Source organism: Lycium ferocissimum, chromosome 9 (genome assembly GCF_029784015.1).
Source record: "Lycium ferocissimum isolate CSIRO_LF1 chromosome 9, AGI_CSIRO_Lferr_CH_V1, whole genome shotgun sequence".
In the NCBI taxonomy this organism is placed as follows: domain Eukaryota; kingdom Viridiplantae; phylum Streptophyta; class Magnoliopsida; order Solanales; family Solanaceae; genus Lycium; species Lycium ferocissimum.
Window position 1 is genome coordinate 20742688 of NC_081350.1, and position 15256 is coordinate 20757943.

Sequence of the window (15256 nt, forward strand, 5' to 3'; positions counted from 1 at the left end):
GCTGGTTAGAGTTATGCATGTGATAATGCAGAGATTAGTTATGAAGGATTATAAGTATTATGTTATTTCATACTGTATAAAATTTCTCATAATTTCTATATGTATTAGTTATGTGAGTTTCTAAATTGCAAACCAAACACCGCATTAAATGTGTCGACTTTTATATATAATAAAAGAATGCTATCAAATATGATACTACTAATACACAATTCAATACATGAATAACTTTACTCCTAACCAGCAACCAAACGACTCCAAAATCCCAAATACTTAAAACTGGCTATTTTAACTATATATAAGCGCGAACCATAAGGATTTGTCGTCCTCACAGCATTGTTTGATCCTATCAGGCTAATACACGCGGTGTTGCTTTTTCCCTGCATATTGCCCCATTTCATTTTCTTATGATCATTCTCATTTGGGCCTTTGTTGGACTTATATTGAACTATATATACTCTCTTCATTCTGGCTTATGTGATACGTTTCGGATTTTCAGATTCAAACAAGTCTTTTTTAATTGTATTTTTTTTATTACTTTTGAATATTTTGCTTTTTACATAGCTTTGAAATATATAAATTTTATTAAAAAAAAATAAAGATTATATGCATGTATTCATGGTCAAAATTAAACTGTTTTGTCAAAATTAAACTGTTTGACTCTCAAAACTTTTGTGCCACATTATGGGGTGGTGAATGGTAGGGATGGGGACTAAGGGAGTCGGGGTGAAGATAAGTTGTATTGGACGGCAGGGGGAACATAATGAATGTGGAAATGCCATGGGTCATTTGCACGTTTGCCCCTATTTTGTATTGGTCTTTAATTTTTGCCCCTCAAATGGAACTTATGCCTTCTGAGGCATAAGTTCTTTAAGGATCCCAGACAAGTTGTGCGTATTCCTTAAACAACTTATGCCTTGAAGACATAAGTTCCATTTGAAAGGCAAAAATTAAAGGCCAACCCATTTGAAGGGTAAACCGTGCAACTTTTTGAAATGCCATGCCACGTGTGGAACTTAATTTTCTTACTACCACTAGGGGAGTGATTTTCTTCATTTTTAAGGAAATTATTTTTCTTAGAGAAAATGTTTTCTAAAAAATTTAACCAACCAAACATTAGAAAATTGAAAAATCCATACTGAACACGATCTTTTTTTGTTTTAAACCTCCAAAGTTTTGCTTCTTTAGCGAATGTCAAATCTTGTGTCCCTTGTTATTTGCTAATTCTCCTTCCAAACTTCCTTTCTCATAAATAATTTGTTTTTTAAAAGTTATTCAATTATGTGACTAAGAAATTTTAATAGTTATCAAAATTTACCAACGAGACATGATTAATGTGACATTAGATTAAAATAATTGTGCAATAAAAAAAAGTGACATAAGTTATATTTTTTTAATTAAATTTACGTATAAGCCCGGGCCTCATGGGGATAGCTTGATCCGGACCCGACCAATAATAGCCCAAATAAACATCCGGTTTTGCGGGTCAAGTTATTATTTATACAAACTTCAAAACAACATAAAATAAAAACTCAACTCCTTTTTTCCAAAACCCAAAACCCTAGTTACTGCTTTCTCTCCTCTCTTTGTCCCTTTACAACAATGGCCAAAACTTTGGACGAAGAAACCGTCAAGAAGGTCATTAGACAGGTTAGTATTTTAGTTTTTATCCATTTTTCTTTCAATCTTATAATATCAGCTATTACAATCCTAGCACTTTTTTTGTCTATCTGATTGTTTTTTCTAACCATTTTTTCCTTGAAGGTTGAGTTTTACTTTAGTGATAGTAATCTACCAAAGGATGGGTTTCTTAGGAAAACTGTGGAAGAAAGTGAAGATGGGTGTATCCTTTTTAACCCCTATGTACGCTATTTAACGGTTTACTCCATTTTTACTTTATTTTATTTATCTTTTGTACTAAAGATTAAATTTTTAACCAAAAAAGAATGATGAAAGAGATAAAATAGAGTTATTGAGGTCTTGGAAGAATGTTGTTCATCTTGTGAATAAGTTATTTGGGTAAATCCTTTTTTTTTTGACGGTTTACGCCATTATTTTTGTGTCCACGTTGATCTTATTTGTTCTAAATAATGAATCTTTAACCAAAAAAATGATGAAAAAGATTAAGTAGAGTTATTGGGGTCTTGGAAGAATGTTATTGATCTTGTGAATACGTTATTTGCTGATTTTATTTGTCATTTGTACTAAAGATTGAATCTTTAACCAAAAAATATGATGAAAGAAATTAATTAGTGTTATTGAGGTCTTGGAAGAGTGTTGTTTATCTTGTGAATGAGTTATTTGTTGAGAGGAAGTATATGCACAAGGACTTGTATGTTTATAAACTCACCTAAATATGGGATTATATGTTTTTTGTCAGTAAAATGTACTTAGTACTGAACAAAAGGCTAAATAGTGGTAACTTTAGCTTTGACATTCGTGCTAAAGATGAACTCTTTAACTTTCCTTATAAAAACTGATAAACTCTTCAACCTTAAAAATTATTTCTGGAAGTATATGAACTCTTTGACATACGTGGTAAAGATGAACTCTTTAATCATTGAGGTATTGGAAGAATGTTGTTGATAATGTGATCAGAAAGTTGTGCAAGTCTTTTGAACTTCAGGAAGTATATGCACAAGACTTGTTCTTTTTTTTTTTTTTTTAAAAAAACTCACCTAAATATGGAATTGTATGTATTTCTGGATAACTCTGTTGGTGCCAAACCGGATATTGTAGGAGAGCTGTAATAAGTAGAGTGGCAAAATAAAACCAGTCAATTTTCAAAGAATCCTCATAATACTGGTTACTGAAGTGAAACGGATCCAAATGGATATTAATGATTGTTTTTGTTGTGTGTTTTCTTGGGTAAAACGTATTGTAGTACTTAACTAAAGCTTTATAGTGGTCAATTTAGCTTTGATATGTTCGTTTTCACGGATGAGGGGTCACTTAGGTTTGGGGGATGCAAAGCCAGAAGATATATCAGATGATACCATACAATCTGTTGTTGAAGCTTTAAAAGCTTCTTCTTTTCTTAAGATTTCGGAAGACGGTAGGTTCTTTCTTTGGTTTTGCTTTTAATGTGTTGTTCTCTTTGATCACTACTGGATGACATAATAGTAAATCAGCTGATTGTAATTGGTTTATATAATAGGGAAGAGAGTTGGTAGAGTCAGTGAGCTTGCGAAGCCTGAGGAAGTTATTGAGCAAATTGATGTTAGGACAATTGCTGCTTCCCCATTGGAATACAGTGTCAAGCTTGAAGATGTTGAGTCCTTCTTTAGTCAGCATGGCAAGGTAACATCTGTAACTTTGCTTTTGCCTTAATTTTCAAGTGTTGTTCTTGCCTTACCTATAATGAAATTTTCTATCTTTGTTCTATTTTTCAAACCGATAACTATTGATAAAATGGGGGAAAATAGGGTGGGCTGGGATGAAATAAAATATTTCAATAGAAATGTTTTCTTAGTCCTTTTTTTTTTTTTTGCAAACGGTTACATAATTCCTTTTAAAAAAACATTTCTACACTGTTAGCATGATTAGCAGCTATTCAAATTGTTTGGTGTTCCAGTGCAATTTTTTTATGCTGTATCCTTCTTGACATATCCATAATTCCGCCTGACCACTGTGAATTTTGCATTACTTGCATTGATATTCCAAAATGGCACTGCATGAAGAAAAGATAACCAAGATAGTAAAATGTGTGCTGCCGGTCAATGATTTTTTGTTTGCTTCTTCTTTTAGGTTAACAGTGTGAGACTGCCTCGCCATGTAGCTGACAAAAGGGTGTTTTGTGGCACTGCTCTGGTTGAGTTCTCCTGTGAAGAAGATGCCGCTAAAATTGTGAATCAGAACTTGGTTTATGAAGGAGTCGAATTAGAACTAAAACCAAAGTAAGTTTTTGTTGGTTAGTGGGGCAATTTTATTAACGAAGCACGGTACTAAGACAATACTGATAAAACACCAAGAACAACACTAAGCTGTACTATCTTAGAAAAGCTTGCCGGGGATCCTATTGTATCTGTAATGAACCCCCAGAAAATCCAGCATTACAGCAACATCTGGAGCAAAATCAGCATGACACCAAATATTTAGTTCTGACATCTTTTCTGAAGTAATACAATACGTTCTTTTGCTTCGAAACGTTTATGGCTCCTTTCAAACCAAACAGTCATATAATGCAAAGAGTGGTGGTCTTCCAATTCTTTTTCTATGATCCTCTGGTCTTGCCAGCCACGCAAAGCTTGCTTTACATTGGTTGGAACCAAAGTAAGTTAGGAGTTCAATGATGTTTTCTTTGGTGTTACTTCCTGTAATACCGTGACAATTGGGGTACTTTGGTTTCTATGTTATTTTAGAGTTAACAACTTCTAGTGACATTTTTTTACAAGGTAACAACTTCTAGTGGCATATCGTCTGTATGAACTAGCATGATAAACTCTTCCCATACATTGGTAGATTTCTACCGTCAAAGATTTATCTATCTTTTAAACTAAAACCCAACTTTGGCAATATTTAACATCTGTTTATCAAACTCATACATAATAACTTGTTTAAACAAATCCAACACTAATACAATGAAATTTGGGGGGGGGGGGGGGGGATAATATTTATTTTCGTCCCGGTCGGGCAGCAGGGGATGTTCATTGTCGTCACCAGGGCTTAGAAATCTATGGTGTATAATCTATTAACTTCTTTGTTCTGGGAAAGCGTGGATCTTAAATTCTATCTTTTTATGATCGAGAAGTCGGGTCAACCACAGACCTCGAAACTTGGGATAATGAGCCAGCATTCTATACTTCCACACTTAAATACCAAACTTCGTTTGCTTGGCACAACGCTCAAACTTGTGAGCCCTAGGGGCAGATCTTATATTCTATTTGTCTAGGCTTTGCTGTCCTAGAATAGGGGGTTTATAAGTTATAAAATGTGCTCTTTCAGTTAAACATGTCCAAACTTCGCTTGTGTAACCTGGTAGCTCACTTTTAAGTAAGTAAACAAGATGTGGTTTTATTTAACAATTCTAGATCATGATGATGACTTGATTTCAGTGGATGATACAGTTCATTTTGATGGCCACTACTTTGAACTATAAGTTTTCATAGATTTAAGTTGTAGGCGTTCCATCCATGTATTCCTTTCAATAGTTTCTCATAGATATTTATGATCTTTGGTTACTCAGGAAAGATTTCGATGTTGAAAGAGCCAAAGAGGAGGAAGAAGTTGAGATTAACCATCCTCGTAGTGGTCCAAATAGTAAAAATAATTCGAAGGCTGAACCAGAGTGAGTATAATACTACTGCTAAATGGTCATTACTAATTTGGAGTTCTTTTAGCATGCTTGCCATCTGGTTAACTTGATTGATGTGATGGTGGCAGCTATCCGAAGGGCTTGATCATTGCATTTAAGTTGAAGAGAATCTCTGCTGAAAGCTCTACGGAACAGAATGGTAACCATAAACCGGCTACTGAAAGCGCAAGCGCGCCTGAAACCGAAGGCAATAAAGATACAACAAAAGACAATGTCGAAGTGACAGATGAGAAGATGGCAGAAGATATTAAAGATGAGAACACCAATGAGAATGTTGAGAAGGGTGAAAAAAAAGATGCAGAGGATGGAAGTGGGGAGCCTGATGTTCAGAATCCTGAAGCTGCAGAGAAATCCATGGACAGTCCAACTGAAGATGATGAGCAAGCTCCAGCTGAAGAAAAATTATCAATTGCTGCTTGCAAGGATAACAAGGACATTGTTATGCGTGAAGACTTGAGGAGCGTATTCCAAAAATTTGGCACTGTGAAGGTAAATTTTCCCCTTTTTATTTGTTTGATACTTGTTCATACTAGTCATGCATCATTTTGTTCTGTAGATGTTCTTCTTTTGATAAGTCATTTTTCTTTTTAAATATGTTATTCTTAGGTTCGTTTCTTTCTATTAGTTATTGATGTCTTGATTTATATCCTTCTGTTGGATTAACAAAATGAATGTAGTTGTTTTCTTCCTGCTTGGATAAACACCCCTTTGTGCCTATTAAATCAGTTGCCATTGCGGAAGAGAAGTATGGAGCAGTGTCATGTTGGTCTTGCACGCTCTAAAAAAAAAATTGCTATTTAACTGGAAAAATATGACAAGATTTTTAGCAATGCCAATAAATTATTAATTTATATAGCAGTTTGCTGGGACTACATATTATAGTAATGAACCTGTTATAAAGTTGATTTTCGTTGCAGCATATTTGTATATTAAGGACATGATACCATGTTTCCTGGTTTTGGTTCACAATTCCATTTTTATCTATAGTCGGAACTCCAAAATGGTTGTTTTCCTGAAAGTTGTATAAGACCAGGATATCTATGTCAAATAGAACTGTAAATGCTTCAGGCAAGCATAGAGTGACATTTCTAGTTTCATGTGTTTTCTTGTGCAGTTCATCGATTTCACGATTGGAGCAGAATCAGGGTATATAAGGTTTGAAAATGAAGAGGCTGCACAAAAAGCACGTGCTGCTGGTGCACTTGCTGAGGAAGGTGGTTTGGCAGTGAAAAATTTCATTGCTGCCTTAGACCCTGTAACTGGTGGGTGCTTTTGTTCTATCTAGAATTGCATTAATATTATTAATTGGCCAATGTTTATTGTCAAAGCTATATATAGTTTCTTTGGGTGAATAAACCTTTGTTTTTGACCTAGCACTTTAATTATAACAATTTTCCTTTATTTTATTATTTATATCTTAATCCTTTTGTGTGTGAATCGCTTCTCTAACAAGATAGGTACTTGTGTGTGGCTTTTTTATCAGGTGATGCTGAGAGGGAATACTGGAGCATGTTCCGTAATAACCAACAGGACAAACGCCGTGACTTTAAAGGGAACAGGGGAAGGTAAGCCCTTCGCTGTCTATTGCTTGACTTGGCACGCATTTGTAGTCACAAGGTTATTCTGCTGTATTCTTTCTCAAAAAGCATGTTAGGTTATATGATCCCACTAATTTGTGGGCTCTTGAAAAAAGATAAGCAAGCAGTAAATACTAAATAGATGTTAAGTACCAGAAGATGGTGAAGAGAAAAGAAATGTAATGCCCATATACTGTTACTTGCGAAAGTTGTATAGAGCCAAAATTGACAACTTCTCTTTAATGCTATCATTAGTCGTTTTGGAGCAAAAAAAATATTTTAGGTTTTATGTGGGCTTGTATGCTTTGCTTGATACTCTTGTTATTGTTCACGGACATAGGGGAGGAAGGTTCAACAGAGGCGGGAAGCGAGGAAGGGGAAACGATTTTGGTGGACGTCCAAACAAATTCCAGAAAGCTAGGGGATGAGGAATTTATCATTTGTAACATTTACGATGGACATGTTAACCTATCCAGGTTCACATTACTACGATGATATACTCTCTTCGTTGTAATGTGTTAGCAATTTTGTGCCTTAATTTATGTCTCAATATCATAAAATGGTTTTGTTACCCATTTTCTGTGTTCCTTAGTTAAAGTGATATATTTAGTACAACTTTGTTGATAGTGTCTCCATGCTTTTTTTGTTGGGTTCTAGGGGGCGTTTAAAGGAAATGGTTCTATATAATCATGTGAATAGAAGATAATGACTGGAAAGATCTTGTTTTTTATTAAGATTTCTTGTATAAAAATAAAATTTTCTTATGAAAAAGCCTAAACTACAAACTAATTTGTATGGGATCTGTAAGGTTGGTCTCCTGTTTTAATTCCCAACCCCCCTTGTTCTGAGGGTAGGGTGGAAATAAAACAACAATAACGAAAGAAGATGAGTTGGTCTGATGTGTACACATGAATAAAGTGGTTATTTTTCACAGGTCTCTCAATGAAATTTCTTGCTTAAATCTGTTTTTCGTTCTTTCTTATTTCCTTGAATGAAGAAATTGCCCATAAATTCACTCTGAGGATATCATAGATCAAGTGAAATAGTTTGAAATAGCAGACTATCATTTGACAGTTACAAGTTACCTACTGGAAGCAGTAAGTATGAAAAAGTCTAATGACTTCGAGTAGTAGAATCCAAAATCTCAAAGCGCCTTAGTATCTCAACTTTGCTTGCTTTACCAACTGGGGTTGTTAGCTGGTCGATTTGGTTTGGTTTCTAAATATGCTACATGACAATCGAACCAAAAAAATATAAGTTATTCGTTGATTTGTATTGGTTATCGGTCTGAATTCTTAACGGTTCGGTTGTTTTTTAACCGATAAGAAGATGTCTAGTATGGGCCAATGGACAATCTGCTTTTCAAGATAATGTACTTTTAGTTTCTTGTTTTCATATGTTAATATGTACTTTTTTTCAATTGTGTACCTCGAAGCCAAATTTACCTTCTTTGGGTTCCACATTAGCATGTATTACCACAACAAACAACTAATGCAAAATCACAACCTTGTAACATCAATTTAGTTTAGTTTTGGTGAAGTTGTTTTAGGAAATTTAGTGTTACTAAATGGATCATATAAGATGGTAAATTTCACTTGTCTTTTATTGAAGAGATAACAATGCAATCATTCACTGAGTAGTAAGTCTTTGGTAAGTTATGAACCACATTTCTGTTTAATTATATAACAAACTTCAATTTATTATAGTCAAGCTAATATAGGAAAGGGAAATAGAAAATTCGGGATAGAGTTTTGAATTCTAAAGCCACTTTTATATAATAAGGGATAAAAAGATAAATATAACAGGACAATGTTGGTTTATCGATTTAACATTTAAGTAAACTAATAACCTATCAGATAGGTCGTTATAAAAAAATATATAGCAATTTAAAAATCGATAAACCAATAACCTATATTGATGAACCAATAACACCTTTTCCAATTCAATTTATCGATTAAACCGGGATTCGCACACCCCTATTACCAACACATAGATCTCTTCCTTTTATTAGTTGAAGAAGAAAAAGAACATCTTTTAAGCACAATATTAGAGAAAAAGGTTTAAAGATCTGTTTATGCCAATTGCCAAGTAGTTTAACATGTGATAATAAATTAGTTATGAATTATTTTATTAGATTATTAATTAATAGTTAATATAAAATTTATTTTTTATAATTATCTGATACGGCCTGGTTAATTATACTCCCTCCGTCCCATAACAAGTGTCATCTTAGCCAAAAACACGCATATTAAGAAATCAATAATACAATGTGAAGTTTACTAAATTACCCTATATAATAAAAATAAATTACTTTTACCTTTTGATTAGAGCATACACAAGAAGTAAACCTTTTGACATTGAGAATCCAACAATATCAAAGTTACTATGTGGCTTTTCCAATCATCATTTAGATGTTACTTTATTGTCTAAGGATAGAATTAGAAAAAACTAATCAATTTATGTCTTGGTTTCTTAAGGTGACACTTATTATGAAACAAAAAAATTTGGCTAAGGGGACACTTATTATGGACGGAGGGAGTATAAATTATTCGAAAAAGGGCCAACTATACCCTTGTACTATTGGAAAAGGGCCAAATACACCCCTCGTTATACTTTGGGTCCAAATATACCCCTACCATTATACTGTGGGCACAAATATACCTCTCCACCGTTAAAGTTGACCAAGATGGACATTTAATCCTACGTGACACTGACATTTGTTGAGATGAATGCCACGGTGCATTCCACCTCATCACCCCTAACACATTTTACTCCCATCTTCCACCACTAAAATCTCCTTACCCTTCACCATCATTGCCACCATTACCAATACTAATGTTGGCGTGCTGTGCATTAAAAGGAAATAACAGAGTATTCCTAAATCACATAGAAAAATTGGAAATATTAAAAGGAAAATGAAGATGATTATTGAATTTCCCTCTCCCACATAAAGAATAGCAAATCTTTGATTCTGACACTGAATGGAGAAACTAACCCTTCCCCACAAGAATTTATCTTAAAACTATCAGAAATACTCAAATTACTATACCCTTTTCCACATTTCATCAACCGAGAGATGAGAAGCGCAATTAATAACTTAAATAACAAAATTTCGGACGTAAAAATGGGAAAGAAAGCACAAACCTTAGAGGAGGAGGAAGGGGTAGCTACTCTGTAGAAATCTTCTACTGTCTTTGGATGATTATATTCTGCTCCAAAACAAGAAGCCCCAAAATTAAGTCACATCAATAATTAGAAAGAACAAAGAAAGAAATCGAACTCATTGGTTAAAATTTATAATTTACCAGGTCTGCAGAACCAAGCATCATCAACAGGAACATCAGGGGCAACCCATTTTGGAGCGTTATAATGCTCATACATATCGTCCTTAACGAATCTTGAATCAATGGTTTTCCAATCAATAATGGCTATCTCCATAGGATTACCAAAAATGGGTTAAAAGAAAGGAAAAAAAAAAAAAAGAACCAATTTTTCTCTGTGATTTAAGAATACTCTGTTATTTCCTTATAATGCACAGCACGCCAACATTAGTGGCGGTACGGTGGCAATGGTGGTGGAGGGGAAGGAAATTTTAGTGAAGAAAGAGGAGATGAGTAAAATGTGTTAGGGGTGATGAGGTGGCATGCCACGTGACATTCACCTAAATAAATGTCAGTGACACATAGGATTAAATGTTCATCTTAGTCAAATTTAACGATGGAGGGGTATATTTATGTCCAAAGTATAACGACGGAATATATTTGAACTCAAAGTATAATGAAGGATATATTTAACCCTTTTCCAATAGTACAAGGTATATTTGGCCCTTTTCCGTAAATTATTTATAGCATTAGTAAAACTTATAGAGCTGTTACGGAATTTGAGAAATTTCGAGGTGCTTTACTTTCAAATTTTCATGTGTCAGCAACCCTAGCAACCACACGTTTATATTCTATTTATATCTTCTCTGCCTCCTCCACATAGAACTGACCACTTCGCCTCAATGGCTTTCTTACGTTTTCTTTCCAAATTAGGATTTCAGGGTGAGAGTTGTCTAAGCTTCTGGTTTGAGTTTAAGGATGTTGTAAAACTTGATGTTGCGGATTGCTTATGTTTGTTGTATTAGATCGATCTTCGACTGCGGTTTCTTTGTATAAGAATTTGGGCTTCTATAATTTATTAGATATGTCATAGATGCCCTTTGCAAAGGGAAGCCCTTTGCAAAGGGAATAATTTCATACGCTGTGTCATAGATGCCGCTCTAAATCTGCTTTTAAGATTTGATTAGCGGCATGGTGCTCCTGCATCGCCATCACGATGTTTATGTCCATTATGTCCATTTCGGCTTCATAATCTATTGGCCCTTTTGTGGATCTCTTGGGCTGAACTTTCACAACTGGTTGGTTCTCGAGCCATATAGGGTATCCCGGATGCACTTCCCCCGAATGACGCTCGGTAACCATTGTATCGAATGTCATAACCCGACAACCATTCCAAATCTCCACAACTAATCCTTCAGGCAAGGGGATTTCCGGTCTTACCTCAAATACAAAATCCGTCATGTCTTCTATTACAGGTATTATCTTGAGTCACTGAGATTTTGATATTAAAAGATTTTGTGAGAGCTTTGATGAATTCACATCTGAAGCATTCATTCGTCCTGACAATATCCTAGCAATATTCACGAATCTCGGATGCCAACGAACCTCGTCACCCTCTCCTAACCATAGAGTCTACGGGCTTGGAGTTCTGCGTCTCTCGTGGAGTCTAATGCTTCTACTTCTCAAAAAATGGAAGCGATACGAAGTCAAATTGCAGAGTTGATTCAAAAGTGATAAACTCGAAGCTAAATTTATAAACTCGAAGCTAAATTTGCAGAAATTTATGAAGATAACACATGGTGCAATCCAATGATGAGGAAGAGACCGAATCTGATGTGAATTAGATTGTAGTGGTTGTTTGTAATCGTTGTTGATTATCACATTTAGACTATTGAGACTTGAAGTTTGTAAGACACTAAATCTGATGAGGATTAAATTGCAGTGGTTATTGTTGTTGATTATGAATTTTTCATGAAATTGAATCTGATGAGGATTAACTTGTAGTGGTTGTTGATTATCGTTGTTGATTATAACGTTTAGACTATTTAGATATGTACAACCTTTTGCTTTATTAGTGAAAATTGTTTGTATTAGATTCTGTTTATACCTTACACATTCCTAAATTTGTTTCACAGGTTTGTTCAACAAAGATATTGAAGAACATTGTGGATACTTTTCCGTTTTAATTAGGGATGGGTGTTCGGTTCGGTTCTTCGGTTTCTTGAAAATGGGTATGAAGTTTGTTTTGGTTCGGTTTTTTGGTTGGGTTTTTCTAATTTTTTTTGGTATGGGCTTGATTAATAAGTTACTTTTTTAATTAAAAATAGGCTACTTGTGCTTTCTAATTCATAAAAAGCTATTTTAAGTTGTGTTCCAAGAAAATTGACTTATGACTAGTACTGAACAAAAGGCTAAATATTGGTTACTTTAGCTTTGACATTCATGCTAAAGATGAACTCTTTAACCTTAAATTTTTTTTTATTTCTGGAAGTATATGAGCTCTTTGACATACGTGCTAAAGATGAACTCTTTAACCTTAAAAAAAAAAGATGATCTCTTTAATCATTGAGGTATTGGAAGAATGTTGTTTATAATGTGATCCGAAAGTTGTGCAAGTCTTTTAAAATTCAGGAAGTATATGCACAAGACTTGTACTTTTTTTTTAAACTCACCTAACTATGGACTTGTATGTATTTCTGGATAACTCTGTTGGTGCAAAACCGGATATTGAAGGAGAGCTGTAATAAGTAGACTGGCAAAATAAAACCAGTCAATTTTCAAAGAATCCTCATAATACTGGGTACTGAAGTGAAACGGATATTAATGATTGTTTTTGTTGTATGTTTTCTTAGGTAAAATGTATTGTAGTACTTAACTAAAGCTTTATAGTGGTCAATTTAGCTTTGATATGTTCGTTTTCACGGATGAGGGGTCACTTGGGTTTGGGGGATGCAAAGCCAGAAGATATATCAGATGATACTATACAATCTGTTGTTGAAGCTTTAAAAGCTTCTTCTTTTCTTAAGATTTCGGACGATGGTAGGTTCTTTCTGTGGTTTTGCTTTTAATGTTTGTACTCTTTGATCACTACTGGATGACATAATAGGAAATTGGCTGATTATACTTGGTTTATATTATAGGGAAGAGAGTTGGTAGAGTTAGCGAGCTTGCCAAGCCTGAGGGGGTTATTGAGCAAATTGATGTTAGGACGATTGCTGCTTCTCCATTGGAATACAGTGTCAAGCTTGAAGATGTTGAGTCCTCCTTTAGTCAGCATGGCAAGGTGACGTCTGTAACTTTGCTCTTGCCTTACTTTTCAAGTGTTGTTCTTGCCTTACTTATATTGAAATTTTCTATCTTTATTCTATTTGTTAAACTGACCTATTGGTAAAAAGGGAGAATAGAGGGTGGGCTGGGATGAAATAAAACATTTCTATTGAAATGTTTTCTTGTTCCTTTTAAAAAAATATTTCTACATTGTTAGAAACTTAGCATGATGAGCAGCTATTGAGATTGTTTTGGTGTTCCAGTACGATTGATTTATGCTGTATCCTTCTTGACATATCCATAATTCCGCCTGACCACTGTGAATTTTGCATTACTTGTATTGATATTCCAAAATGCGACTGCACGAAGAAAAGATAACCAAGAGAGTAACATGTGTGCTGCCAGTCAATGATTTTTTGTTTGCTTCTTATTTTAGGTTAACAGTGTGAGACTGCCTCGTCATGTAGCTGACAAAAGGGTGTTTTGTGGCGCTGCTCTGGTTGAGTTCTCCAGTGAAGAAGATGCTGCTAACATTGTGAACCAAAACTTGGTTTACGAAGGAGTCGAATTAGAACTGAAACCAACGTAAGTTTTTTTTATTAATAGGGTAATTTTATTAATGAAGCACAGTACTAAGACAATACAGATAAAACACCAAGAACAACACTTAGCCGTACTATCTTAGAAAAGCTTGCCAGGGATCCGATTATATCTGTACCGAACCCCCAGAAAATCCAGTAAAACATCAAGATTCAGAGCAAAATCAGCATGTCACCAAATTTTTTAGTTCTTACATCTTTTCTTAAGTAATACAATCCGATGATGAGGAAGAGACTGAATCTGATGAGAATTAGATTGTAGTGGTTGTTGGTAATCGTTGTTGATTATCACGTTTAGATTATTGAGACTTGAAGTTTGTAAGACACTGAATCTGATGAGGATTAAATTGCAGTGGTTATTGTTGTTGATTATGAATTTTTCATGAAATTGAATCTGATGAGGATAACTTGTAGTGGTTGTTGATTATCGATGTTGATTATAACGTTTAGACTATTTAGATATGTACAACCTTTTGCTTTATTAGTGAAAATTGTTTGTTTTAGATTCTGTTTATACCTCTTACAAAATTAGCAAAGAAATTGTCCGTTCTTTCTGTTTACACGTTCCTAAATTTGTTTCACAGGTTTCTTCAACAAAGATATTGAAGAACATTGTGGATACTTTTCCGTTTTAATTAGGGATGGGCGTTCGGTTCGGGAGGGGCGTTGTATGAAGTTCGGTTTGGTTTGGTTCGGCTGTTCTAATTCCTTTTTAGGGTATGGGCTTGATTAATAAGTTACTTTTTTAATTAAAAAATAGGTTACTTATGCTTTCTAATTCATAAAAAGCTATTTTAAGTTGTGTTCCAAAGTATAATTCAAACCGGGAGTCATTTACTTCTCAATTTTCATTTCTTGTTAACATATTTTCTGCACAGGCTTACAGTTTGGGGTATGTAATGATAATTTTATTGCACGACAACTATGTCGTAGCAGCTCCCTACAAACAATTGCGTTCTTAGTATATCTGACTTAACTTCTTTATGGTTAATAAGTATACAGGGAGAGCAATGTCATGTTATATTTCGTTATTCCTCAGTTGCAAATTTGATATACAGGAAAGAACAACGGTAAGTTAAACCCAAGTACTGAAGAACCGGAACCCCATAAGCAAATACCGAACTTTTAGAAAAACAAGAACTGTAACCAAACCGAAACTGAAAAACTCAATTAATTCTATTTGGTCCGATTCTTTTGTTTCTCGGTGTTTATACCCAACCCTAGTTTGGATATGCGGTTTGGAGCTAGTATATAATTTTGACTCTTATCCCATCTATTATACTAATTATTATATTAGATTAGGTTGAACGAGGCGCGATGTAAAAGTTTTCATTACATTTATGTCTTTCAAACGAATAACAAATATACGTGGTTGCACATGTAATTATTGTTACAAGTATT

General features: G+C 34.4%; 2 protein-coding genes across 3 annotated transcripts; both read left to right on the forward strand.

The window, feature by feature from the left end:
• The first annotated feature begins 1498 nt into the window (after nucleotides 1–1498).
• LOC132029852 (la protein 1-like) lies at nucleotides 1499–7512 on the forward strand. The gene is made up of 10 exons (XM_059419234.1): nucleotides 1499–1647; nucleotides 1762–1840; nucleotides 2903–3052; nucleotides 3155–3297; nucleotides 3745–3893; nucleotides 5183–5284; nucleotides 5380–5800; nucleotides 6426–6573; nucleotides 6795–6876; nucleotides 7229–7512. Exons 1-10 carry the CDS (start codon nucleotides 1600–1602, stop codon nucleotides 7314–7316), a joined length of 1410 nt encoding a protein of 469 aa, XP_059275217.1. The 5' UTR covers nucleotides 1499–1599; the 3' UTR covers nucleotides 7317–7512.
• A 4585-nt stretch (nucleotides 7513–12097) lies between these two features.
• LOC132029853 (la protein 1-like) lies at nucleotides 12098–14505 on the forward strand. 2 transcript variants are annotated; one of them, XM_059419236.1, is made up of 4 exons: nucleotides 12098–12220; nucleotides 13130–13272; nucleotides 13693–13841; nucleotides 14440–14505. In XM_059419236.1, exons 1-4 carry the CDS (start codon nucleotides 12217–12219, stop codon nucleotides 14459–14461), a joined length of 318 nt encoding a protein of 105 aa, XP_059275219.1. In that variant the 5' UTR covers nucleotides 12098–12216; the 3' UTR covers nucleotides 14462–14505. The 2 variants fall into 2 exon arrangements, with proteins under 2 accessions (XP_059275219.1, XP_059275218.1); XM_059419235.1 differs by lacking the exon at nucleotides 12098–12220 and adding an exon at nucleotides 12452–13028.
• Nucleotides 14506–15256: the final 751 nt, after the last annotated feature.